At 37.6% G+C, this 27,655-nt stretch overlaps 2 protein-coding genes across 2 annotated transcripts in view; one reads left to right on the forward strand and one right to left on the reverse strand.

Moving 5' to 3' along the window:
- LOC126292035 (amyloid-beta-like protein) overlaps positions 1-27,655 on the forward strand; it is a 1,795,419-nt gene that overhangs the window by 1,094,535 nt on the left and 673,229 nt on the right. The window lies entirely within an intron of this gene.
- On the reverse strand, positions 846-26,413 carry LOC126292048 (uncharacterized). Its single transcript, XM_049985850.1, has 8 exons — positions 26,210-26,413; positions 20,081-20,196; positions 16,234-16,359; positions 12,971-13,043; positions 12,812-12,888; positions 11,996-12,146; positions 7,583-7,741; positions 846-3,439 (listed from the first exon to the last, which is right to left on the reverse strand). The coding sequence occupies exons 1-7, from the start codon at positions 26,226-26,228 to the stop codon at positions 7,668-7,670; spliced, it is 636 nt and encodes a 211-aa protein (XP_049841807.1). The 5' UTR covers positions 26,229-26,413; the 3' UTR covers positions 846-3,439; positions 7,583-7,667.

Below are 27,655 nucleotides of genomic sequence, written 5' to 3' on the forward strand. Positions count from 1 at the left end.
TGTAACCCTTGTATGTGGGGCCTTGATCAAATTTTAGGTACCATTTTACTATGGTCAGACAGGGCATTGAATTTGTGGGTAATTTAGACATTTTGCCTACTGTCCTACGTACTTCAGTTCTGGAGTATATTTTCAGTTTCTGTGTCATTTTACTCTCCTACACTTCGATGCACCTTTTGTCTGTTCTGCAGCAGGGCTGCCTCTACAGGAAACCCAGAATATACACTATCTTCTGATGATGTTCCACTCTTGTTGTGTAAAGGTCTTAGCATGGCACAACACATGTAACTTACTTTCTTAAGCCCCTACTTATCTCTCTCGTTGTCTCTTTCAGTAAGAGATGATTTTGATTTTCAGTAAATGTTAGGAACCATGGGGGTACATTCTAAAAGAGAAATCGAATTCTGTGTAATTGGTAATGATACAAATCACTTCATTATTCTGACATAGATGACGTGTTCTTACATAGATGAGATGTAAGAAATTGATGTCATAAGACCAATGTCACAATATAAATGTTTTGTGCTGAATGATGAAGAGGAACATGATAGTAGCCATTTAAAAATCATCTCAAACGTAATATGAAAATGGGCCAGTAACCTAGAACAAACTGACAACTACAATGCATGTGCAAATTGAGCCATGGGAGTTGCGGATTTGAGAATCTACAGGGAGATCAACTTTTATAGTGAAAAAATACAGTACAGATACATCACAGCAGCACAATGATTTGTTAACTTTTATGAAGAGGTAATCAGTGGTCAAGGAGAGGAAGAGTGGAAGAGGGAAGAAAGGAAATCAGTTCTCACGGGATCCTTATGTCTTATATAAAAATTATTCCAAAATAAAATCAATTGTGCATTTATTCATTTACTGAAAATAACCATACATATTATGAATTTAAACACAAGGAACAGATACATCCAGTTGAAACATATTCTCTAGCAATAGCAGGAATCCTCAGTGCAGAATCATACTGCTTCCCTCTATTAGAAATTCTGCATCCGCACTATCAAACAACATGTATCACACTCACACTTACAACTGTAGTAAGTGTCCAGTTGTCATCTAGTTGAAACTTATTCTCTAGTGACAGCAAGAGTCCTTTGTGCATAAGCATACTGCTTCCCTCTGTTAGGAGAACTTCTGCATCCGCACTATCAAACAGTATGTATCACACTCACACTTACAACTGTAGTAAGTGTCCGGTTGTCATACTTAATCCACAAGTGTACAAACTGCTTAGCCTTGTTGGGAGGACATTTGCCACCTCCATATAATAATTGTGCTCACACTCACAACACTAGTAAGTGTCCAGTAGCTACACACACATTATAAACAAGTTCACTGCTCCTGCTGGGGAATTTGACCACTATTTTAAAGTATTCACTGCACTCACACGTACCACAGTAGTATGTGTCCTCTATGTGAATAAGTTTTAACTCATTCTGTTTAAGGAAGAGAGTATGGTTAACAAATGAAACTTACAAAAACAAGAAAAGTTTATACTAAACAGAACACTTCTGATCCCTGGAAAAACACATGTAAGTTCCAAACTGTTGAGTTTTTTTATGTTCACTATTAACCCAAGACCCGGTGTCTATATTGAATTTACCTTTTATGGAATTTTATGTTAATTTTTAAGTTTTGAAGAAAATTTCCTGATCACTCCATGTTACATGTTCTAAGTGAAATAATATGTGAATGTCGTAGTGAAGAATGACTCAACAAAGGGATAACATCTTATATCAACATTAAATAATAGTCCTTTGCTTTTTAAATAGCAATGTAATTATAATGTACAGAGGAGGAGGGCTGAACACAACTGTTGAACAGGTGAACAGATTCAATATGCACTTGGTTTTAAACATGATGGCACATGGACCAGGCTGAAATTAAGTCCAAGAGACAAATTATACATCCCATCTGATCACTGGAACATGTAAAACAGTCTATGCCATGAGTTAACAAAGATTAATAACTTGCACAAGTGAAAGTGGGGCCACTGACTAGGAGTAACAGTTTCTAAGAATCCAGGGGTCCAGCTTCAACCACACAACATAAAAAATGGAAGACATATGAGAAACATGTCTTTCATGCAGTAAATTCTGTATGTCACTTTTGCTACCATCTGGGAGTTAAAATTTAAGTCAAACTGACTGTCACTTATCCTCAAAAATAATAATAAATAAATAAATAAAAAATGGAAAGTTTGATATGGCACAGCAGTCTTTGACATTGTGTGGACTTGAATACAGTGATCCACAATTTTTAAATTCAAGTGAATTTATTACATTGGGCATTTGGGAATGAGGAAAGTCCTGGCTGATAAAATGTCTAGCTCTACTGTGAACCTGTGAGGTATTGTTTTCATATTATTTACTTTCTTCTTTGGATTCCAAAACTGGTATGTCAAGATGATGATTATTTCCACACTTGCAGCATTTCTGTATTGTGACAAACTGGTCAGGATGAAACAATGTGAATTCTGAAGCACAAGTTGATGACATCTGATCACTTAAATGTGAAAAACTACTTGTTTCTGTGGGTAACAGAGAATAATAAATACAGAAGTGAAAGTTATTATCTTAAAAATTGTTCAGAAATTCATGATCTACAAAATATTCGATATAATTTTGAAATTGTATAATATTCACAGAGCTTATTTTGGATGACACACATTGCACTGAGGCCACCAGATAGTGCATTACGTCATGTGCTACTAATAAGTGATTGCCTATCAGTTAGAAAAATGAGAGAGGCAAAATAGATGAAAGAAAACATGCTATGAATAAGAGAAAGTGCTGACCACATACTGCACTCTCAGACACAAGTAAATAGTGAATACAAATTGAAACTTTGTAGAAGGAAATAAACAATGTCTCTAATTCACTAGGATAGATTTACAGTTGGCCACAAAACATTTGTTGCGCTCTGCTAACAATAAGGTGACCCAAACATTCAAGTCATCAAGCCATCCACCACCTTCTTTCCATAAGTGTTATATTTTTGGTATTTACATTCTTAATCCTTGAATATTTCCTCAAGTCAATGTTTTTGTTTAATGGCCTAATGGCTGGCTAACTCTCTGGATGAACCGATAAATTAAAATTCCTTGAGTCTAAGGTTCTAATTTTTGTCAAATATTAGAGGCCCTTCATGATTGCTCTGGATCTCTTGAATGATTTAAGAGAGCTATAAATGATGTAGTTATCTTCTACTTTCACAGTCTTTCTCCATGCCTAGTATGAAGATATGAGGACTGATATTGTGGTTGTTGGCACAGCTCTGTTACTTGATTTCCAGTTTCAAAATGTGTTATGTCCATCCGTATAACTGAGGTTCTCCCCTTTGACATTATTTTACATCTGCAATGTTTGATCTTGATTCTGAAGTGGGATTTGTTAGTAGTGGCAGCAACTTGGAGCAGTGGTATTTTCTGAAAAATATAAACAAATAGATGAAAATTCTGATAAGAAACAACAAAAATATGGATTTTAAGCAGATGCTATTTATAGTAAACTTTGTCAGGAACCAAAAATAACTGACAGTACAAACTAAATCACCTGGAATGGTCATCTCTTACACATATATGAGACATTTTGGAGAAGTATATGTTATAGTGTAACGTAAATGACTTAATACATATGTTATGAAATTCAACAACTTTAATGCTCTTAACACAAACTCAGTAAGACTAAACCTGAGATACTAAACGTCACCTTGGCAGTTGCTCATTTATGTCTTGGAATTCTCTTATTCCTTACAGGTAAGACATAAAAGCTTTTTTTATTAATAATCTGTGCATCCAGTTTTCCTCAAACGCGCGCGTGTGTGTGTGTGTGTGTGTGTGTGTGTGTGTGTGTGTGTGTGTGTGTGTGCGTGTGTGTGCGTGTGTGTGTGTGTGTGTGTAAGGGGGGGGGGGGGGCGTTGTCTACTTTTGACGAAGGCATTACTAGCTAAAAGCTTTATTTGTGACACTGTTGCCTTTTCATAATATTTTTACATTCCATTCTGGATTTTTCATTCTTTGTAAAAAGTTGTCAATATATAAAGATAAAATACCTTAAAATACCTTAAAAGTCTGTTCTGAAAGTATTTCCCTGAAGTGTAGCCACATATGGAAGTGAAACGTGAGATTAACAGTACCTATAAGAACAGGAAATTTGAGATGTGATGGCAAAGAAAAATGCTAAAGATTAAGTGTGTAGACTGGATATGTAATGAAAAGGAATAGGATAAAATAGGAGAGCAAGAAGTAATATATGGTTCAACTTAACTGCTAGAAGGAAAATGCTGATAGGACACATCCCAAGAACAGGACAAAAGAGGAGAGAGAAAAGTAAATATATCGTTCAACTTAAAAGCTAGAAGGAAAATGTTGATAAGACACATCCCAAGATAGCACAGAATAGGTAATAGTTCATGATTTTGTTCACGGCTGTAGTTCAAAACCTGCAGAATATTTCAACAAACATAAAAAGTCAGTCTTCAACTGCAGAAGAAAACCTTCGCTTTGTTCACTTTACAAGGTTCAGTAGTTGAAACTGTCATCTTTAGAGGTGAAATATGCTAAAATCATTGGTAAACCAACTTCAAAATAAACACTGCACAGTAGTGGCCTGTGCTACAGAGTCAGTAAAAACAGAGTGACATCTCTAAAAATATACAATATGTGCGATGAAAGGCAAACAATTGAATGTCATATTTCACACCATACATTGTTGGTCCTACACAAGAGATCAGGTAATGTTCTCCACGTATTTGCCAAACCCAAACTGATGGCCGACTTTTCTCATGCATACTATTTACAATGTGAAATCTGACATTTGTTTGCCGCTTCTCGCACCTATCATGTATTTTTAGAGATCTCACTGTGTTTTATTGACTCTGCAGCAAAGGAAACTACTGGCTGATTCTTATTTTGACATTGGCTTCCCAGTGATTTGACCCTATTTCACTTCTGAAGAAGTAATTTTAAACTGTGGAAACTGGTAAAATGAACCAAATAAAGGTTTTCTTGTGCACCTAGTGACTGAATTTTTATCTTCGTTGAGATAGTTAATAGTACTAAAGGGAAGTTAGGAGGATAAAACTTTTAAAATGAGACAAAGGCTTGTCTATGCCAAGTACCTCCGAGCAGAAAGACTATCTGAACAAAACAATCCAAACACCTATTGTATGTATGGATGCATTAAACTAGGGACCTAGAAACAACAGAGAGGCTTCGTCCTGCCGTAGACCTCAGTGGTTCACAACCCCACAACAGGCCACAGCAGTCCACCCACCCCACTGCCACCCCACACTGAACCCAGTGTTATTGTGCAGTCTGGTCCCCATGACAGGCGAGTGTGACCCCAAATGTTTGTGTGGTAGAATAATTATGGTGCATACATACGTGGAAATGGTGTTTGCGCAGAAATCGCCGACCCAGTATAACTGAAGCGGAATAAGGGGAACCAGCCCGCATTCGCCGAGGTAGATAGAAAACCATCCACAGGCTGACCGGCACACCGTACCTCGACACCTATCCACCAGGCAGATTTGTGCCAGGGACTGGCACACCTTCTCACTCGGGCAGTGGCATGTTAGACTGTGCGGCTAGCCAGATGAGCTGAACATGTATTAGTCGACATTAATAAGGTACATGTCTGTTCTTCACCTTTATTATGGCTTGAACTCTGTTGGGACACACTGTATTAGGTGTCTGTGGAAGGAATGGCAGCCCATTTTTCCTCAAGACCTGAAACCAAAGGTAATGATGTTGGACACTGGGATCTAGAATGAAGGTGTTCCATATGGTTCATGTCAGGACCTCGGGCACACCAGCCCGTTTCAGAAATGTTATTGTCCACAAACCACTACGTCGAAGCTCCTGCTTTGGGACAAGATGCGCTGTTGTACTGATACAATCAGTCTTCATCGCTGAACTCTTCCTCTGCTGAATGTAGTGCACACTGCTGTAAAATATGTTCATATCCTTCCGTATTTTGTGTTTTCTAGAGCACAATAACGGGCAGCATCCTTAACCAGAAGAAACACTTCCATACTGTAATAATACCTCCTCCACACTTCACTGTTGGTTCTAGACATGACAGTTAACATTCTCCAGGCATTTGCCAAACCCAAACCCTTGCATCGGGTTGCCACAGTGTATATTGTGATTCATCACTCCAGATCACTCACTTCCAGTCATCCACTGTTCAGTGGTGTCACCACTTTAATCATTGCTTAGCAATGACTACAAAAATATGTCACTGCTCAACCACCCCCTCTTGTGTCAGTCACTCCAGGAGTCAGTGTTGAAACACACAATGGAGGAGCTAAGCTGCGATACCCAGTGGCAGGAATCTGATTGTCTGTACAAAATACTGGAAGAACTCCGTCTTTCTAGAATGAAAACAAAGTTAACTTAACATCTCTTGATTCCTGTGTGCTTTGTGCCTCATACATACAAGTACTGTACTCTGTATTACTATTTGCAAAATGAAGGTTAAGTATCGTCTTCTTACTACTACGTACTGATGCTTTCAAGAACTGCAACCAAACTGTGCCTACCAGCAACGGGCAGCTAGTTAAATCAGTGTTACAAGGAGCACTGAAGTCTGTCTTACCGGCAGTGTGGTGCTGTCCATTTTTTCCACTGATGTGCAGGTCAGCACCTTCTTGATGTCATTTCATGGCAATGGGCTGGCCGTTGATGCTACAGGAATGCACAGTCATGTGCTAGATGGCCCGCAGGTAGTAATTGGGAACTCAAGAGTGATACCTTCCACTGATTTTATGTATTTTCACAGGCATCCTCCACAAAGCTCGACGGTCCCTGCCCGTCACTATACGTCGTCTTCCTGGTCTTAGCTCAGCTGTTGTTGGTTCTTCGTGTTTCCACTTTACAATCTCACCACCACCATTCAGCTTGAGCAACTTGAAATCCATGATGGATTTGTTACTCAGTTGACATCCAATGACTCGGCCATGTTTGAAGTCACTGGCTCCCCTGACGAACCCACTGTGTTGTTACTACTTCTGTACTGACAACACAATACCCCCTTCCCCCTGCTTTTATACTGATCGGTATGTCATAGTCAATTACGCACTACATAGTGGTCTCCAGGTACTTTTATCATGTGGCTGACACTGTAGTAGTTATGCACAAATGGAGAAACTTAAAACAGGACAGAGCTGCATCAAATGTGTCTTTGTACTGAAGACAGTGTCAACACTATAAACTACTGTTGTCAAATTAATAATGGAAGGGGTAATGGTAACCATTCTCATTATAGTTGAGGTGTTGAGTGACTTCACAAGCACAAAAATCAGATTTCCAAATTAAACTGACATTGTGACACTTGTGCAGTAAATAGATTTTGTTTCTTTTGTATACTTAACAAAGCACTGGAACATAAGAGCCATCTTTGATTTTTAATGAACAGCATTATTTTAACAATTTTTGGTCTTTAATAACTTGACTTTTGTGCTGACTTCATCGACCATTTTATGTATTGAAATACCCTATTTATTATGCTAACTAAAGTGAAAAGCTACCAGTTACATGTATTAGAGATTAAAATGATACTAATACCTTATGCCTGATCTTTTGGCAATACTTGGGCACCATTTGCAAAATTCGCTCTACTGGTGCAACTTTTACTGACATTTGTGAAGAACTATGCACGAGATACGTACACAATTCTTACTTTTGGTTTCTTTGTCATTGATCGGCTCAGAACCCAACTAGGATCTGCAACACAAAAACAATAATGCATAGGACTATTTACGTAGCCACAGCACACATAACAGCTGGATTTCACAAAAGTTAGTACTATAAATATTGCCACAATTTTAGCTGTGTTACTCATGATGGTGCATTCACCCTGTTTTCTGTTTCACAAATGTTGTTGCTGCTCTCCGTTAATTTCATTGCTGCTATGGGCTTCTGACAATTCAGTGGGGGAGACGAAGATAATAAAGAGGAAGTGAGGAAACTTTGGTGTGGAGACAAAGAAATTTGGAAGCACTGTGAAGAACATGGCAGAGGGTATTTCTCATTGTACCACTTCAAGGCTGTCTCCTGTCCTATTTTGGTATGGAGTATTGGAAGAATGAGTGCCTGAACGCCTGTCTGCATGCTGTAACTAGTCTAATGTTGTCATCATTATAGCTACAGGAGCAGCAAGCAGGGCAGTTATAACTGAAGTGCATCTTTTCATGGAGGTCCAGTATGAGATGTAATTATAATATAGCGAAACTTGGTAGACACACTAACCCATTAATGTGGAACCAATTTATGCTGGAAAATGAATTAGTTCCAATTTTGGTCACCAGGTTCAAATCTGGCACTTTACACTGTATAATGATATGACATCTACGCTGTCATTTGACAAGCCATAAAATGAATTATCAGTATGGCTATTAAGAAGTTTGACCTTGTGCTGTTAGTAAGACTTTTTTATGGGAATGACAGCAATCACAGTGCTACATTGAGAAAATATTGCTAGCTGAAAGCTTTGAGGAGAGGCCTGATCTCACTGAATGGTTTAAAGAAGAAATTAATGTCATTGGAAAACCCAGGTGAGCTTGGAGTGGCACCTGGAAAAGGAAAGATTCCTATCTTGATGGACATTATTGATGAGTTTGGCGTTGCTGTAACTAACCATTCAGCATGTGGCGTGGGTACTGCTGGTGCTCATAAAGTGACGTGAGAATTGTCCATCCATGGTCAACAGTACAGAAAGTTTTGTGGTCTACATTACACTGGTACACATCCAAGATCCTGACGGTGGAGCAAATGAAACTTCGTGATCCACAGCAACATTCTGGATCTCCTCTTCAGTTTCTGGCACAGGTTGAAGTTGGTGACATGTAGCTGGGCAATATTCTGTGGAGTGACAAGCCACATTTTAAACTACAGGGTGCAGTGAATACACACAACTGCCAAATTAGGGGTACTGTTTAACCGCGTGTTGTGCACAAAGAGCCACAATACACCTGGATGACCTATCAAGTGTATCATAACATCTGCATGTTATCAAGACCACCTCATACAACATGTCATTCTCACTTTCGAAGAGTGCAACTGTGAGGAAACCACTGTTATCATTCACCTTGTGTCACTCACCCAGTGAAAAATATGTGACAAACCACATTTGACACTACAAAAACCTTTGATGAATGTGTTATCTCCAGAGGTGTTTTAGATGCATATTCTGCATGATCACCTGATCTGAAACAGTGTGAATTTTGGCTCTGCGGTGTCCAAAAGATATCTCACAACAACAACTACTTTTTGTTTCCTTTCAGCTGGGATATAGTGGCCACAAGCAGTAGTTTGATTGTAGCTTTTAAACATCAATATTTTATGTAGAATAATATTCGTAAAAGTAACACACTTTGAAATATTAAGTATTTTAAAATTTGTGACTTGTAAAACTCGCTAGAATTAAATTCCAATGCTAGACTAAAAACATAGAATTTCCTGAGGTTTTACAAGATTTCTGAAATTCCCTAATTTTTTCAGGTAAAATGTAATTCACTGAGATTTCCATGTTTTCCAGGTATTCTAAAAGAATTGCTACACTGAGATTCTTTTTGTCAGGAATAACTAGCAACCAAGGCCAGACAGTCTCATGCCATCATTTTAAGGAAACATTGTGTGATTAACAAAATGTGTTCTGGCAGTAGGCCAGAGAGTGATATCTTGGTTCTTGAACCTTTCTAAGCAGATTTCTATGGGATAGTTTGCTTCAGGTTTTTCACCATTTCCGTGACACTCTCCCTTTGGTTAAACAAACCTGTGACCATTCATGTACCATCTTTGTAGGCATTCAGTATTCTCTGTTAGTCCATTTGGTACAGGTCCCACCCACCTGAGCAATATTCTAGCAATATCCTGTGTTCTCTAACATAATAATACCTGACCATTCCTCACACATTTCACATGAATGTACAGATCTGTGTTCCCTGTGCCTACAAGTTGGACTTTTTCTTCCCTTCATCCTGTTCATGTGCTTTTGACATGCTGACACATTTTGCAGGAAGTGTACCAGATCATGGAGTAACAAAAATCCAGCTCCCAGAATATGAAGGGGAACTTGCTCATTACTTTGAGCTAATGAGAATTGTATAAAGGATATGCGGGCAGTAATGAACAGTGTAGTATATTCCCAGATAAGATCGCCAATATACAAGTCATACGGATGGATGGATAACTATTGATAAGGTGTGGTTTGTTATTCGCTGAGACATCTTTCTTTGTTACCAAGACAAAGCTACAGTATATAGAGTTGCTGCACCACTTGGAGTAAGGACGATCATGCACAATAGCCAATTTCTATCCCATTACTTTAAGGTCATCGTTAGATTTACTGTATCGCTGCGGGAAAGGAAGCCTACAGATTTCATTTTATATGTGCCATTCTTTTGTGTTACTCTTACAAGGAATGACTATGTATCCATCCATTTTGTGTGTGTTATTTGCAGTGTGCATAGAGAAAATGTATCACTAAGTGGCAGAAGCAGAATACAAATACAAAGGCATAAATTTGCTAGTTTTCAGAACCAAAGACTCATTCTTCTGGAATAATAAATGGAATATAGCATTATTCTAAAAAAGGCATTGTACATCAAAGTGCATAATGCTTTATGGAGATAAAAAGAACATCAAACAAGGATAAATTCAGTTCATCAGTAAAACAGTGCTAGGTTGAGGACTGTTTTTATCCTGAAAGAGAACCTCAAGGAAAACAGTATTGTACCATCCGTTGATGGAATACATGTAAAATGTCATCAATAATTATGTAATATTATTTCTTGCTGAATTTTTCTCAATGAAAGAAATGTCTGTAGCACTTAAAGGCTCATTCAGTGTCTATACTAGATTTGCAAGACTCTTACACAAATAAATGAATCCATTTTTCCTTCACATACTATCCCAGTAAGTCATGCCTCTTTTCGTACAGTATCTTCCTGACACCGGTCAGAAAGAACACTGTGATCTAAAACTATGAACTATACCCTTGGTTCTGAAAACTAGCAAATATGTTTTTCTATGTATTTTCTTTTGCTATTATTTAACGATTAGATTATTTTATCAGAACTTTAAATATTTTCATTTCATTGATCACTGCTATTTTTTGTGTGGAAATTATACTTTTTGTCCTGAGACAAAATAAATGAAACTTTAAAGATCTGCTGATCTCTGTTTTAATTTTCAGCCCTCTCAAACAAATCATCATGCCACTATTTACTATTTCAAGATAGAGAGAAACATGGCAGGTAAAACGAGAGTAAGATGCATAAATAATAGGCCTAATACACTCATTCATCCTATTCTACAGATCCCATAATAAAGGAGAACCTGCTTATTCTTCAGCCATCTGTTTATAATGCTAGACTAATGACAGCACATACACATGATTCTAAGCATAGCATTTTCCCGTGCTTTACATGCAGTTGGAACAGGAAGAAATCCTCATAACTTCATTTGTATTCCTTCGTCGTCCAGCAGAAGGAGAGAGAAGAGAGTTACAGTACCTTATGAGGTTGTGAGAGCATAACACAAAATACTACTCAGAAGGATGCAAGGAGGAATCACTTCAGTTGTTTACTAAAGAGTAGAGTTACATACTTCTGATTGTGGATTGTTACCCAAAAACTGTTTGAAAACAACACCACATCACTTTACTTTCATGTGTGTGTACTGGCAGTATTAAGCATTTGCACACTGAAGGCAACTAGAAGTTCTGTCTCATATTTATAAACACGTATAAAGTTCTTTAGAATATGACAAAAAATAAATAAAAGCACAGCCCTCAAGTACCTACTAATGTAAAAGTTTTTACTATCAGAAAACAAAAACATGCTTCAGCTGAAACAAGGGATGTAACCCAAGAACATAATGCAACCTTCACCATTAGACACTTCATTTAATTTCACTTTGAGAGTCAAGTAGTGTCTAGAACTTTATCACATGTCATTAACTTATGAAAATACTCACATGCTAGAGCCAAGGTAACACAAATCATGTGCAGTGCTAAGTGGGTGTCGTAAGGCTCTATGGCCACATATAACAGAAACGCCAGCACATAATAAACTACTAGCAGCGTATAATTCAATACGCTGAAGAGCTTCACCAACTCACTTTTAACCTGTCAGAGAAGGAAAGGAGAAAAAAAATCAGTATATGATGTTATTGCCTTGAGTTCCTGAAAAAGAATTATTTGAATTTCAAATATGATGTGGATTTTCTCCTAGTAATCAACATTCAGTTAAATTAGTCTTTTAAAGCAAGCTGTCATTCATCCCACCAGATAGAAATTCTGTTGCTGTCATCCTGAAGCTCCTACAATCATTCTTTCTTATTCTCTCTGTTTTTGTGCTATGGAAGCAGTTTCCATCAAAATATAGGTTAGAACCCATACGATCCCAAGAATTAGAATAACTTTCCATTGGTTTATATGGAAAATTTTATTTAAACTTAATATTATTTAATATTTCTGAATCCACAAATATATCAGTAAAGTTACTTCCATACTCAGCAGACTTATTTTGTGTTGATCACTGATAGCTGATACTCTGTACTGGAAACTGGACCTCATGATTATACTAATGTTTCACTCAAGAGTTTCCTTACATTCACAAGTATTTATTGTTCATTTAATGACACCCTATGTATTGAAATTGGTTTGTCTCTCTCTTGAAACACTGCATTTTTACAATTACTTCTATACTAATACATGAAGTAGTCATCGGCAGAGTTCATAGTAAAATACACTACACTCTGTTAAAAGAAAGAGAAAAATATTACACTTACACTCAAAAGTACAGCCAATAGCAAATTTGTAATAATCAATGAGATAATGACCACAACTTTTGTATACCATAGGTTACCTGAAACAGAAGAAATATTGCTTCAGTTTATAGTTTATGAAACTGAGCCAGAAAGTTATCAAGGAGATGCTTTTATACTCACAAACACTGACTGGCAGACAGCGTTCCATGCACTGCATATCAACACAATGCATCAAGGGAACTGTAAAGAGTGTCTGAAACAAATGATATTTTACTCATAACTAGTGTTCAACTAGCAGATTTAATCAGTGTCGAGTTTCACAAAAGATTAAACTCAGTCAACCAAAAATAATACATGGAAACTGAAAAAGCAGAAATATGCTTGTGGAAAGTCAGGCTATAAATTAGTGTTTTTTTTTCCCCCCCAACATCACAGTCACAACTGTTAAGATATGAAGTATATTATTTACACTCTAAGAGTGATAATGGTTGGAGTTCAGCCCTTTAAAAGGTCTTCTCTCTGAAACACAGCAAGCTGTAACTTGTGCCTCTTACTAATATTCTACCCATACCAAGTAATTAACTTTTTTTTTCTTTTCATTTATATTTCAACTGTGTATAACCAAACACACTGTGTTTTTGCCAAAACACTAGACATCCGATGTTTCTCATAAATTTATTATGAATATTGGCACCATTCATTAGAAAAAGCTCATTCCATTCTTTTCAGCTTTACAAAAACTAATCAACTTAAAAGCTGTCTGTAATTAAAGTTAGCACCCATCTCAATTATCTTTACCATTTATTGGATTCCAGGATGTGTATATCTTTTGTCCTAATTTTTCTGAATGAGATACCCCCCCCCCCCCCCCACACACACACACTATTCAGTGAAGTCCTTAATTAAAGAACTGACAAAATTAATTTCAAATATGGCAACTTTACTTGTAAATAAGTAATCCACCAAAAAATGAGTGCCCCAAGGCACCTGTGTGACCTCTATCTATACTTTTGTTAACAATTACAGATAATGAAAATTACAACTTTATGTAAAATCACAATTAAAAGTTAAACTGAATATGAGATACACATTGCTAAAAATTTACAATCACAGTGCTAAACAAGGTGAACCTATTTTCAACTTAGTTATGAGTTAATATAATATTTTCTGACCAATTATGTTGCAGGTAACAATTACATTTCTAAATTTGTTTATAACAAATCAACTAGTGCCTAAATTTTAGTGCTAACATATATTAAATTTTAGTGCTAACATATATCGGAGATATATATAATTGGACAATTAGGGCTGGTGTTTATCTTTAATGCTCTCCGAGGGGTGCTGATAGATAGCAATGAGATACAGTAATATTTCAGCTCTTGGGCCATTATCTATTGTCAGCCAAGTTGAATGCACCCCTGTATTGTGCATTTCTTTGCCTGATGCATTAGAAAACATTCCACTTATTGTTTGGCGACACCTATGGTTTAAGCATGATAATGCACCACCACACTTTGGAATGAATATGCATAACTATTTAAATAATGGGTTTCCAGGGAAATGTATTTACGGGGACACTTCAAGGAACAGATGTATAGTGCTCCACCCATTGATGTACATGACCTAATAGCTCATGTGCATGCCACTTCAGCAATGATGGATGCGTGTGTGTTGTGTAGGATCTGGCAAAGTATGATACAGCAAATGTCAGTGTTTTTAAATACAAGGTGACCATTTTGAATATGTTCTCTAAAGTTAACGTTGTTTGTACATGTATGTACCAGCTCTGTGAAGATAAGCCTGGATGTCAAACATAGTGAAAGGAATTATTGCGAGCAGTGTAATTTGCACTCTATTATAGCCTACCTATTGTGTTTTTTGTACCTCACGGGACCTACATCTACATGACTACTCTGCAGTTCACATTTAAGTGCTTGGCAGAGGGTTCATCGAACCACAATCATACTATCTCTCTACTATTCCACTCCCGAACAGTGAGCGGGAAAAACGAACACCTAAACCTTTCTGTTCGAGCTCTGATTTCTCTTATTTTATCTTGATGATCATTCCTACCTATGTAGGTTGGGCTCAACAAAATATTTTCGCATTCAGAAGAGAAAGTTGGTGACTGAAATTTCGTAAAAAGGTCTCGCCACGACGAAAATCGTCTATGCTGTAATGACTTCCATCCCAACTCGAGTATCATATCTGCCACACTCTCCCCCCTATATACCATTTTCTGCTGCTGTTGATATTACGCGATACTCATCTGACCAGAAATCCTTGTGTTCCTTCCACTTCACTTCACTGACCCCTACTACATCTAGATTGAGCCTTTGCATTTCCCTTTTCAGATTTTCTAGTTTCCCTACCACGTTCAAGCTTCTGACATTCCACGCCCCGACTCGTAGAACGTTATCCTTTCATTGATTATTCAATCTTTTTCTCATGGTAACCTCTCCCTTGGCAGTCCCCTCCCGGAGATCCGAAAGAGGGACTATTCCGGAGTCTTTTGCCAATGGAGAGATCATCATGACACTTCTTCAACTACAGGCCACATGTCCTGTGGATACACGTTTCGTGTCTTTAATCCAGTGGTTTCCATTGCCTTCTGCATCCTCATGTCGTTGATCATTGCTGATTCTGCCGCCTTTAGGGGCAATTTCCCACACCTAGAACAAGAGAGTGCCCTGAACCTCTATCCGCTCCTCCACCCTCTTTGACAAGGCTGTTGGCAGAATGAGGCTGACTTCTTATGCCGAAGTCTTCGGCCGCCAATGCTGATTATTTATCAAAATTTAGGCAGTAGCGTGGATCGAACCCGAGACCGAAGACGTTTTTACTAAAGATGTTACTGTATCCACTATTATTTTAATTTTTGTTACAGATGAAAACAAAGTGCTTGTTTATGCATGTAAGGAGTTCATTTTATGTCTTAATGTTTAAATAAAGGTAACAATAACAGAAGGAAATATACAATATGCCACATTGTGACCGTGTAAATCAGATACCATTCGATGCTTTAACTGAAGAAGGAAGAGAAAAATGGTGCAAACATAATTCTTAAGATTGATGAATCTGCACACCTGTTCCCCAAAGCACTGCCTCATCTCATTCAGCTCATGGGACACCTCTGGTAGAAAGCAGAATTCGTGCTACCTGTTGTTGGCCATGCTGCTCGCAGTTACTGCATTGCCAGAGCCTCGTTTTTTTTAATTGTCTTTCTACTAAACTTATTGGTGGGATTAGGCCTTACTAGATATATTTTGTCTTGAATTTTGCTGAGGAATCACATGTCAACTGCTAACTGTGGCGTTTTTTCTTCACTTTATATATTAACAGGGCCTAGTTGCTGTTATTTCATTTTTTGAAAGAATTAGCACATTTGGTAGAATGAACATGAGTTGTGTTGTTGAACCAAGAATAAAAGATAAGTTACTTACAGCAAAACTTAATGCATATGCCCACGGTGAAGCATCAGTGAAGAAGCAATGTATTAATTCCCATATTCTTTGTCGCATAAGAGCGGCAGGATCTTCCATTTTCTTCTTCAAAGTTCTGTTGTACGACTGTAAAAAAAGAAACACCTTTACATCTACCAGCAGTACAGCAAAGAACAGGTAATTAATGTATGCTTATCTCTTCATTAAATATGGCAAGGAACGTTCTGACAAAATGTTGTTAATTTATGAATAAAGGGGACAACTTACTTTTGCTTTGGGCAAATCCTGCCAACAAGCTAGATTTCGAATACATATGGGAGCGCGCGCGCGCACACACACACACACACACACACACACACACACACACACACACACGCACGCTTCAGCTCATTAAAGGATTCGTCCAAAAGCTGTTTTTATTGTCTCTGTCAATGAGCTCAGCTCTTATCTTCTACCTGCATAGTACAAATAGTTAACAAATTTGGGAAAAAAAGAAAAGATTTCTTGTATTCAAAATCCAAACATTGTTGTCATTCATAACTTGAGAACTTCATTACAGTATTTGAAGATACACAGTTGTTTTTATTATGCTTTCTGACTGTCTGCATAGATTGTCAATTATTTCTAAGAATGATTCTAGAAAAATCTTTGCTCTGAGGTAGATGAAAACCAATACATATGTTAAAGGAATCTGTTTGGAAAATATTACCCATGCAGAAGGTGCTGTGGACAGTAACTGTGACGTAGCTGTCGATTACTGATAAACTATCATCCTATGAGCAAAAAAAACTCCACAGTCAAGATAGGAACATTCTCTGTAGTTGCCAGCAATACATCCTGATTAAAAACAGATTCTGAAAGCTGCATGTGCAGTCACATCACAAATTTTCCAGCATTTTGGATTCACCATTTTTTATGAACTTCGAATTTATCGACAGATCTTTCACAAATGTACTTTCATTTTGTGTAATGTGTGATGATTCTGACAGGACATATAGATGTAAATGAAAGACAGGGAAATAAGAAGCAAATTGTTATGCTACAGAGTGGCTATAATTAAACTTTCAGTTTAGACAGAGAACTATTTACTGTATGGGCAGGCAACCTTTAAGGAATGGTATTCAGACTGTGTGTTGCAGGATTTGCAATGTTAGCAGTGTTCATGTCATGATTTGATGTTAGGTGCTGGTAATGGTGTGACGATGCAGGGCTCATACACAAACATCAGTGTGCATTATAGCTGAAGGCACTCAACTTTGGTCTGGAGAAGGCTAGTAGTGATTTGCCTGTAAAGCTGGTTTATCTACACAACAGCAATAGGGTTGCTAGTCTTCGTGAATATTGATGCATTAAAGGAATATGCAGAGGTCCTTTTTCCACACTATGGTTCAAGAATGATAAAGAAGTTCAAATTGGGTTTGGGAATTGCTCCTCTTGGGAGAGGCCAACTGCACCACACACCGAGTCAGGTGGCGCAGTGGCTATCACACTGGACTCACATTCGGGAGGACGGCGGTTCAATCCCGTGTTCGGCCATCCTGATTTAGGTTTTCCGTGATTTCCCTAAATCGCTCCAGGCACATGCCGGGGTGGTTCCTTTGAAAGGGCACAGCCGACTTCCTTCCCCGTCCCTCCCTAATCCGATGAGACCGATGACCTCGCTGTCTGGTCTCCTCCCCCAAACAATCCAATCCAACTGCACCACAGATTGTTAAGGAAGTTACTGTTGCCATGGCTAAGAATCTGGACACAATGTGTGATCTTCAAACAGTGCATGAGCTGCATGGCAACAGCTGAACATTCTGTGGTCCAACATTCGAAAAGTGCTGTGAACAATCGTGAAACAGTGTCTCAAGTGCAGTTCCAGGCTGTTGTGGATGCTGGTGGTCATCACACTAAACAACAATTGCAACCTGGAATGTAAACATGGTATGCAGTTAACAGATGTTACCCCTCTCGTGTGAAAACTAAAATGTGTTTCTTTCCATGGTTTATTCATTATTTCTCTTCTCCATGTCCTTACAAATGTTTCAGGAAGTTTCACTGCCCTGTGACCACTTGTTTGTCATGGAGACATTTCAAGTAATGAAAGTTTAATTATAACCATCCTGCATAAGCAGAATAATATAATTAAGTGATTCATGGCTAACATTTTGTCTTAATCACAACTTATTACAGAATCTAGTGGTAAATGCAGGGAGGAAGAAGCTTTCGTGTTGAATAGGCTCTGTCACTAGGAGCAATGGCTAAGACAATGAAAGGTCTGTGTTTAGTCCCTGTTGGTCACATAAAAAGTTGTCATCTGACTCCAGTGATAAGTTATCCACATTTGATCGCACTTGCATCATATTTTGCTCACTGTAGATATCACCGATGCCCTGCAATGTAAATAAAGTATTGTAGAAGAAATTAAGAAAAAAAAAAAAAACAAAAAAAAACCAGTCACGAACAAGATAAGGAATGAAGACAGAAAATTAATGAGGAAAATAAATTCAATGGATAGTAGTAATGGGAAAAACTGACCATTTACAACAGATACCAGCATTTTAGTTATTCATAACAGTTTTTTGTATTTGTTTGGTCCTGGTTATAAAATAAAAAATAATTAGCCACAGCAGCAGTGCTAAAACATTTTATTTTAAAAAACTTTTTTTAAGGACTAATTTTTATTCATGGAATTTTCATTGGTTTGAAATATTGTGTTGTTATAGAAAATGGGAAAAGTGATCAGTGCTATTTTAATAACAGTGCTGTCAGAAACAAGCAACAGACACATGGCATAAAAACTGTTACAGCATTGCTGAGACAATAAAGTTGCTGTTTCCATGTGTTGTGGCTTCAGTTACACATGTACACACAGTGTGCAAGAGTTGCCCCTGCCTGGTCTATACAGCAGTTTCTCGCTGTGGTCACAGGACGTCCGCTGTATTGCAGATTAGCACCAAGCCTAGTTATGAAGAGATGTAGCAATGAAGTGCAATCCTTAATTTCCTGTAAAAGATTGAATGGCGATTTGTCTGCCACGTCTATGAAATAATAAGAGGAAGGAAATATGATAACAGTAATGAATTAAAAACTTGACAACATTCATAAAAATAGAAAGTAACTAATCTGCTGCCTGTATCTACTTATATGCCTTTATCTACTAGTAGCCCCTGAAAACAGACAAGATAACCCAAAAAATAGTTCTTCAGCCTCAGTTTTCACCATTTTGCAATGACTGATCATAATGCCCAAATAGTGGTATGATCCCCAATTACAACATGGTTTCTGAACACAGTTACAAAAAATTAGCATCAGTAGGAAAACAATGGTGATTTTCTGTAGTATTCAACCACTTGCCACTTTTCCTGAAAAGTGGCAAACAGTGGACAGACTAAACTTTCTTTTATTTGTGTATTTCATTTAATATTTTGAGTCTATGTATCTTAAAACTGAGTCAAAAGCTTTCAATATTTGTTCCATTTCTATCTTTTGTTACAGAAAGTATTTTAGAAACTGGTTGTTTTGAGCAGTTTTAACAGTCAGGCTAAACTGGTATGGAAGAAAACTGATATAATCAAAAACTGATTGTTTCATTGATAACTCGCATCCATAATGGATGGAAAGGAAGCAGTTAGCGTAGTATGACTGTATGAGATGTATGAATGGTGACAGAATAGCTCAGAAAGAGTGGGCATGGAGACTCAGGAAGTGGAAAAGAGGTAGGCATACAAAGGACTGGAAAATGTAAACAGCAGAAGCAATGGAGGAAAGACAGCTAACTGCAGCTACTTGGGTAGATAAAGAGGCATGAAGATTTGACTGCAGTATATGCTGTAAAACATTGTGTAATATATATAAATACCTGTGCTTCCACGTCTATACAAATATTGTCTTTAAGTGGTGCAGTATCCTCGCAAATATACTCCTTAGATGGATCCAAGTTCATATTGTTATTTCCCTGGAGGTTCATACCATGCACTGGAACCAGAAGGAAACAGATGGCATCACTAAATTAAGTTAGTGTTATTTCCACGAATTATTATAACACTCATACAAAATTGAGTAACTACTTTCTAGAAAACAGAATTACTGTCCATAAACTGAACAGAAGCTGTAACAAAACTTCGGGGAACATATCTGCATTTCAGATGGAATCATTGAGGATCCTTCCAGCTGTCTTTGTTCCGCAACTTTTGGCCTGAGTAATACTGTTGATATTGTATGGTAGTGACATCATATACACAGATTTGCACTTCAGTTGAAATAAGTAAGTGTTGATCTTCCCAGGTATTTCAGTTTAGTAACTGTTGCACTGCATACTCCTGCTGGTGTCGGCAGAAAATTAACCTCCATTTCTATTCTCAAACTTCAGTGTTCTGTGGTATTGTTCTCCAGAATGGTTTACCAGTGACAGAAATGTGTAGTATGCAAGGCATATCAGATGTACAAATATCTTTCCTTGGAAGAGTTTCCATTACAAAGATTCATTACCTTATCACCATTTCTTGATTTGTACATATCACTGTATTCATCTATATCAATTGTGGCTAGCTCTTTCTCCCGACAAATATTTGGAACCCTAATCCCTGGGAGGAAAGCCCTCTCTTCAAGTTTTATACTCTTGTTTTACGGTCGAGAAACCTAACATGAAAATGAGAGATTTCAGGATGCTTTTCAGGGTTGGTGACAACTAAATCAGTTCTTTACTGGCCTTATCATGAGTGACTAAGCAGGACAGTGTGAATAATAAAATTCTACATGTAAGTATCAGCTATATCAGGAACTTAATGAAGATACAACAGTACAATACTTTTTATTTTAATAATTATAGCAGTATAAATAATATGAAACCTTTTGCTTCCATATTTTCAAGTTACGGTACTCTTTTCCTTTTTTGCATATTGGGTTGTTTTGATTAATTTCTCTATTTTTTTTAAGAAAGAAGTTAGTCTTAAATGTCTCTTTGAGAGCAAGATGATTAGAGTCAAAGCACAAGATCAGTTGGAGAGGAATGGTCAAAAGAATTGGGCCTAGCCTTATCTAAGATACCACTGCAACATTTGCCACATGCAGTTTTGCCAAATCACAAAAATTCTAAGTAAAGATGTTTAGAGATGAATTTAAATCCTGCTCCTGAATTGAGTCCAAAGTTCACACCAGTGCTTCACCTTTGGTGTATTTTTCATTTTCTGGCACAGTCTGCAAATATCTGAAGTTTGTAAACAGGAACCTCTAAAAAAACACATTGAAAATCCTGGATGGAGCAATACTTAGACAAGAGAAAGGCAACCACTCAGCTGCAGTGGATTAATGTGTGGAGTACAAAAACACGTTAACAGTAAAGAGCATTCACACTAGCTTTCAAGAAATAGTCCTTTCCTAGAAAAAGTACACACATTTACACACACACACAACTGCTCAGCCACCCAATCTCTCACTCCTATGGCCATGGCAAGATTCATAGCATTTGTACTGCTGCAATCACTAAAACAAAAAGTATAATGCTGTTGCATCTTCATTAAGTTTATCGTTTACTTATACAAAGATTTAAAATGTCCATTATTCATACTAGTCTCCATATTTACTGATGATAGCACCAGCAAAGAATTGCTTTAGTTGTAGCAATTCCTCGTAAAGCTTCCCGGAACTAGAAACTTCGCTGCAAGGATTAAAGGATAAAAATTTCTTCCATGACGGCTGAAGATAACAAATAAAGTATTGTTCTGAAATCAATCATTTTGAGGTTAGGCCTAATTTTGACTGTGAAAAATAAGAATATAAAACTGTAGTTTCTGACCACTTGCTAATGATTGTAATCGAAGTTGAGAAGTTCTTCCTGGTGACTAGTGTTTCAAACATATGTCTAGTATTACTGGAGAAATGGCCAGCCACAACTGCTAAAGATTAAAGATATTGCCACAGTAGTGTGTGTTTGAGTGTCTGCATCTCTATGTTTGTCAATGTGTGTACTTTTGTTATAAAAAAGAGCTGGTGCTGAAAAGTTAGTGTGAATGCTGCTTACTGTTACATGTTTCTATGTTCCACCCACTGATCTATTACAGGAGAGTCGTTGACTGTTACTTTATTTTAAACGCTCCTCAAATCAAGTTCTTGAACTTTTAACTGCTCTTTAGAGTTATTAACTGCCTCCTTCCAGATAAAAATATTTTAGGCAGTTGATCACAACAATGTCCTTGCGGTTTCACAAACATTTCTATTAAGGTCATTTTTAATCTCTCTCTCTTCTGTATACATATTGCATACAATCACAGCAATTTTGTGTGTGTGTGTGTGTGTGTGTGTGTGTGTGTGTGTGTGTGTATGTGTGTGTGTGTGTGTACAATAAGGTGGGGCTCAGTCATTCTGAGTTATGATAAAGACAAAATATTATATAATAAAGGACTAGTTTTAGAAAAATTTTGTCTCTTGTTAATTACAGTTTAAAAATTGTTCTCTTAAAGAGGGTGTTTACTAGCTAGGGACTTACTACAAGTAAGCAATGAAATAGAACAATCACAGCCGACCGGAGTGGCCGTGTGGTTCTAGGCACTTCAGTTTGGAACTGCCTGACCACTACGGTCACAGTTTGGAATCCTGCCTCAGGCATGGATGTGTGTGATGTCCTTAGGTTAGTTAGGTTTAAGTAGTTCTAAGTTCTAGGCGATTGATGACCTCAGATATTAAGTCCCATAGTGCTCAGAGCCATTTGAACAATCACACAGTCTCAGCTGTAGCTAAAGAAGTTGGCAGGCTGTGGTATATTGATAGAATATTGGAGAAATGAAATCATTCTTCAAATTACATAACATAGCAAACACTTGTGTGACCCATTGTGGAATATTCCCCATGTGTGTGGGGCTAGTACCAGGACTAACAAGGGATGTTGAATCAATACAAAAGAGGACAGCACGAATGATCACAGCTCTGTTTGAGCCATGGGAGGGACTCACTAAGATGCTGAAAGAATGGAACTGGCATGTAGTTGAAGGTAGACGTAACCCATCCCATGAAAATCTACTTAATAAGTTTCTAGAATCAACACTAAGTGACGAATCTAAAAATATACAAGGGGCAATCAAAAAGATTCCATCTGAGGGCAATGCTGCAGCATATATGCAAAGGAGCATTACTTCAATATGGGTATTTAAGCCCCAATGTGTGTCTGTCTGACATGTGTGCGGTAAATGCGGAAATTTGAACTTCAGTAATGTTATTACCAAATGTACCCAAACAGGACCAATGCTCTGTTTACTCTTTTTGTGGCTACTATAGGATGAATACCAGAGACATTCATTGGACTAATTTTAATTTTAAAAACCAACAGCCTCAGTTGCAAAGTTTACTTAGATTTACCAGGGTTTCAGTCGGGATAACCCAACCTCCTTCAAAATAAAAGTAACTACCATTTGTCCATAGTGGACATCATCAAGCTAAAACTACAAATCCATACATTATCATCAGACTGTAAAAACTTATCTGAAACTGCTTCGGCCCCATTTCGCGACCGCGATGCAGTACAGCCACCACGAGTGATGTACTGGAACTGTACAGCACTCGTGGCTGCCGCATCGCAGTCGCAAAGTGGGGCCCAGGCAGTTTCAGATAAGTTTGTACAGTCTGACGATAATTTATGGATTTGTAATTTTAGCTCGACGATGTCCACTATGGACAAACGATAGTTACTTTTATTCTGAAGGCGGTTGGGTTATCCCGACTGAAACCTAGGTAAATCTAGGTAAACTTTGCGACTGAGGCTGTCAGTTTTTAAAATTAAAATTAATATTTATACAGTTGCTGACAGGGCCGTGTAATGTTGAAAATAGTTACATATTTAACGGGCAGCACGTCTGTGGAAAACCAGCAGTGTGGAATGGAGCAACAGTGGGTGGTGTTGCTTCATAATAACACACATCCCCATATCACAAAAGATGTAACCCGTAAACTCAAGTGGGACACAATGGAGTTATGACCCTATGGTCCTGATTTCCCCAAGTGATTATCACCTCTTTGGTCCCTTAAAAAAGGCCTCAAAGGATTGAAGGTTCCCGTCAGATGAGAATGTACAACAGGCTGTTACGCACTTCTTCATGCAGCAGAACATGGTGTTTCACCAACTGGATATCGTCAACATGATGTATCAGCGGGATCACTGTCTCAATGCCAATGACAATTTTGCCTTATTGGCATACCAATTCTGAACTGTGTGACATTCAAATGGGAATTTTTTGATCGTCCCTTATATTACAACCCCCACATATCGCTCCCGTAGGAATAGCGAAGACGAGAGCAGACAGCACGTACAGAAGTGTTTAAGTAATCATTCCTCCTGCAAACCATATGTGAATGGAGCACGAAGATACCCTAATAATTGGTCCAATAGAACATATCCTCTGCCATGCTCTTCACAGTGGTTTGCAAAGTGTAGACATAGATACAACCCCGTATTATGATTAGATGACTGGGCTCTGCCATAAGTTTCACAGTAGTTGCAATGCCTTCATTAGTTAATGCAATGACTTACTCAGTTCACAATTTTTCTTCAGTTGCATTGCACGCACGAACAAACCTATGACTGAAGTCACTCATATTTTCACTTTCAAGTAATGATATCATCTAGGGTCTCGTGAGTTAAGCATACAACAACCTTTGTTTCCTCAATGTACTCTATGGGTAAAATGTTCTTCGATCCGCCGACAGTGAAAAATTTTAACTGTTCCAGTACTGAAGGAAAAGAACTTTCAGTCTGCAAGCGAAAAGGGCCTAGTGAAAATTTAATTAGTTTCCGGAATACTAAATACATATACATAACATATAGCCTTATAACTGGCTATCAGTTAGCTACACAAACATTTTAAGTATTAGATCTGCTGAAGAACACACCATATTGTAAACAGTTTCCTTCCAAGTGTTTGTTGGCACACACGGTCAATGAAATGGTCGTGGACAGGAGCAAGTTAAAACTTCAATTCGTGTCCCCTGTTGGTACTGAAAAATTAGATTTTCCTCTGGAGAGTGTTAAGACGTAAATTCTTCAAGCTTTGTTTTAAAGCACGAACCAAAAAATAACTGCCGTGTGGAATGTGTCTTCGGCAGAATGATATAGGGGCAATGAAACTGATTTATAACCGCTACGTGACATTTCCAGTGATTAGATCTGGAAAACAGCACAGTTTCTGTTGGTCTGTAGTCTCTCTCATTTTTATTGGAATAAAAATTAATTCGGCGAACAGGGCGGATCCCTTTAAAAAAAAAAAAAAAAAAATCCACTTGCGTCTAGTAGCTGACGGTGTGTGTGGAGTATTGACTTATTCTGATATGTTACAACGAAAATTCCAAGGAATGTGGCTGCTATACCCGAATGGGCAATAAGGCACTTTCTTTAATGTAATGCCATTCACTCTCGGTCTTCCCAGTGATGCAATGCGCGCAAGAACAAAAGGGTTGGGTTAATGGCAAACGCGCGAACGGTGCAATAAGCTCGATTACGGATACCACTGATTATTCAACAATAAAATTTACAACCTTACGGTTTGAAGACATCCGCAGGTTTCAGTATCAGAGAAAGGTTAAGAAACGCAAAGGAAAAAGCAAAGGAAAAAGCACAGATGTACGCGCTCTTAACGAGTGCTAAGGCACAGTAATTTTACTTGTAATGTCCAGCGCAACTTTTTAAGAACTTTGTGCACTGTGATTCGGACGAAAAATAATCGGAACAGCAGAGACAATAAAAGAATTAGTAGGCAGTAATTACAAAATGCCAAAAGCTGTTTGAAACTGCGGTTCGCGGTAGGTAATGTACGACGCATAACTACCGCTCATGTTTCTAGTACGGCGGCTAAAACTTAGAATATTTCTTATCGGTAGCAATCCGATCCCCGCCCGCTAACGTGAATCCTTAATTGAAACAGATTCTGAAATTTCTAACAGTAGCGGTACAGCATTTTCTTTAACTGCGTTTAAAAAGACATTATCATGTCTTTGCTTTACTCACCTGGTGCTGCGGAAGACATGCGACTTAATTTTCCTCTTCTTAGACACGGATACGAGTATTCTGAAGCTGAGATAATGCCTTCTACACCTCAAGCGACCTAGACAGCCACTACGTGTCCGTCACGAATGCGGAATGAACCGAATGCGCCGCAAAGCACCTTGGGTGGAGTTTCGATGTAGCTATAATCCCATTGGCTATCAAAAGCGCTTTGTTACTTGCCAGCCAATGAGAAACTTATATCGATGACAATCTGATAGTGTCGGTGCGCGGATTATATCAAAATATTCAGTATTTTATATTTAAAAAAGCTTTCGGATTAATTTATTGTAAATGAACAAACGAAAAATGTAGCAATTAGTAAAGCTAACTTCAAACCAAAGCTTGATTTGAAAAACGTGTTGAATTGGGCGTGGTCCTGTTGTGTTTCGTAAGCTCTCAGCTTTCTTCGACCTTTGAACCACTTTAATATTGGCTTCGAACCACTTTTCAAAATATATATCACTACACTTTAGCATTCTCATTGTGAAAAGGATAAATAAAATACTTTTCTAAAGGCTTAAAGATTGAGTAAACCAACGTTTACATTCTCGTTGGCCTTAAGTATAATCCGAAAGCTTAGAGAGTTTAATTCTGTTTTGTAGGATCAATTTTCTACCCTATTTCGCAATATTTCGTAATGTACCTGTAAAGAAAATGCTCGAAAGAAAAAACAACCGCAGACCAACTCGCTGCAGAGGTACACGCATTTTTTCTAAAAACTGAAGATAATGTCAAGTGGTTTACATTTTAACAGATACTCTTAATGTGACGCAACCGAAAAATAGAGTGGGCGGATATTCTTTGTAGAACTGTGTTCTTGCCTTTAAAGTTTTAAATCTACTGTTTTAAGAAATTATGTTGCTTTTATTATTAAAACACATAAACAGATTCACAGAAACTGATATATAGCATAGAATGCTAAAATATTACTTTTAACATAGAGAACACACTCATCAGAATAAATTTATGATTGTATTCTGAACATAGAAAAAAGAGGACGAAGTGCTCCACAAGTCATGTTTTCAACATTTTACGTAGGAATTTTTTTGTGTTTTTAAAATATTTTTGACGTGAGGAGAATGCCCCCATGTAATCTGATCATATGACATATATGGCTGGAATAGCCGAAACTATATGTCACCGTGGGTTAATCCAAGCTCACTAAATCCCTTAGCTTCAAAATGAGATATAACATCTGAAATATTTTTTTACATACGCAATTGATATGTACCTCTCAGTGGAATTTGGAGTCAATGTAAATAGCTAAAAGTTTTGTTGACTTATTTTCTATTTCATTGGACATTCCCAATAGGAGCTGTTGGGTTTTACATGATTACACCAGAGTTTATTAGTTGCAAACCAGTCCAGGGCTGTATCAAGAGCTTCTTTTGTTATCTTATTCAGATC

The sequence above is a fragment of the Schistocerca gregaria genome, chromosome 9, assembly GCF_023897955.1.
Source record: "Schistocerca gregaria isolate iqSchGreg1 chromosome 9, iqSchGreg1.2, whole genome shotgun sequence".
NCBI lineage: Eukaryota > Metazoa > Arthropoda > Insecta > Orthoptera > Acrididae > Schistocerca > Schistocerca gregaria.

What these genes read in the sequence shown, in the direction of transcription:
- LOC126292048 (XM_049985850.1), bottom strand. An exon ending in TATTGGCTGTACTTTTGAGT is followed by an intron (nt 12,147 to 12,811) that starts GTAAGTGTAATA and finishes CTTCTCTGACAG; the next exon opens with GTTAAAAGTGAGTTGGTGAA. An exon ending in TGTTACCTTGGCTCTAGCAT is followed by an intron (nt 7,742 to 11,995) that starts GTGAGTATTTTC and finishes TTTGTGTTGCAG; the next exon opens with ATCCTAGTTGGGTTCTGAGC.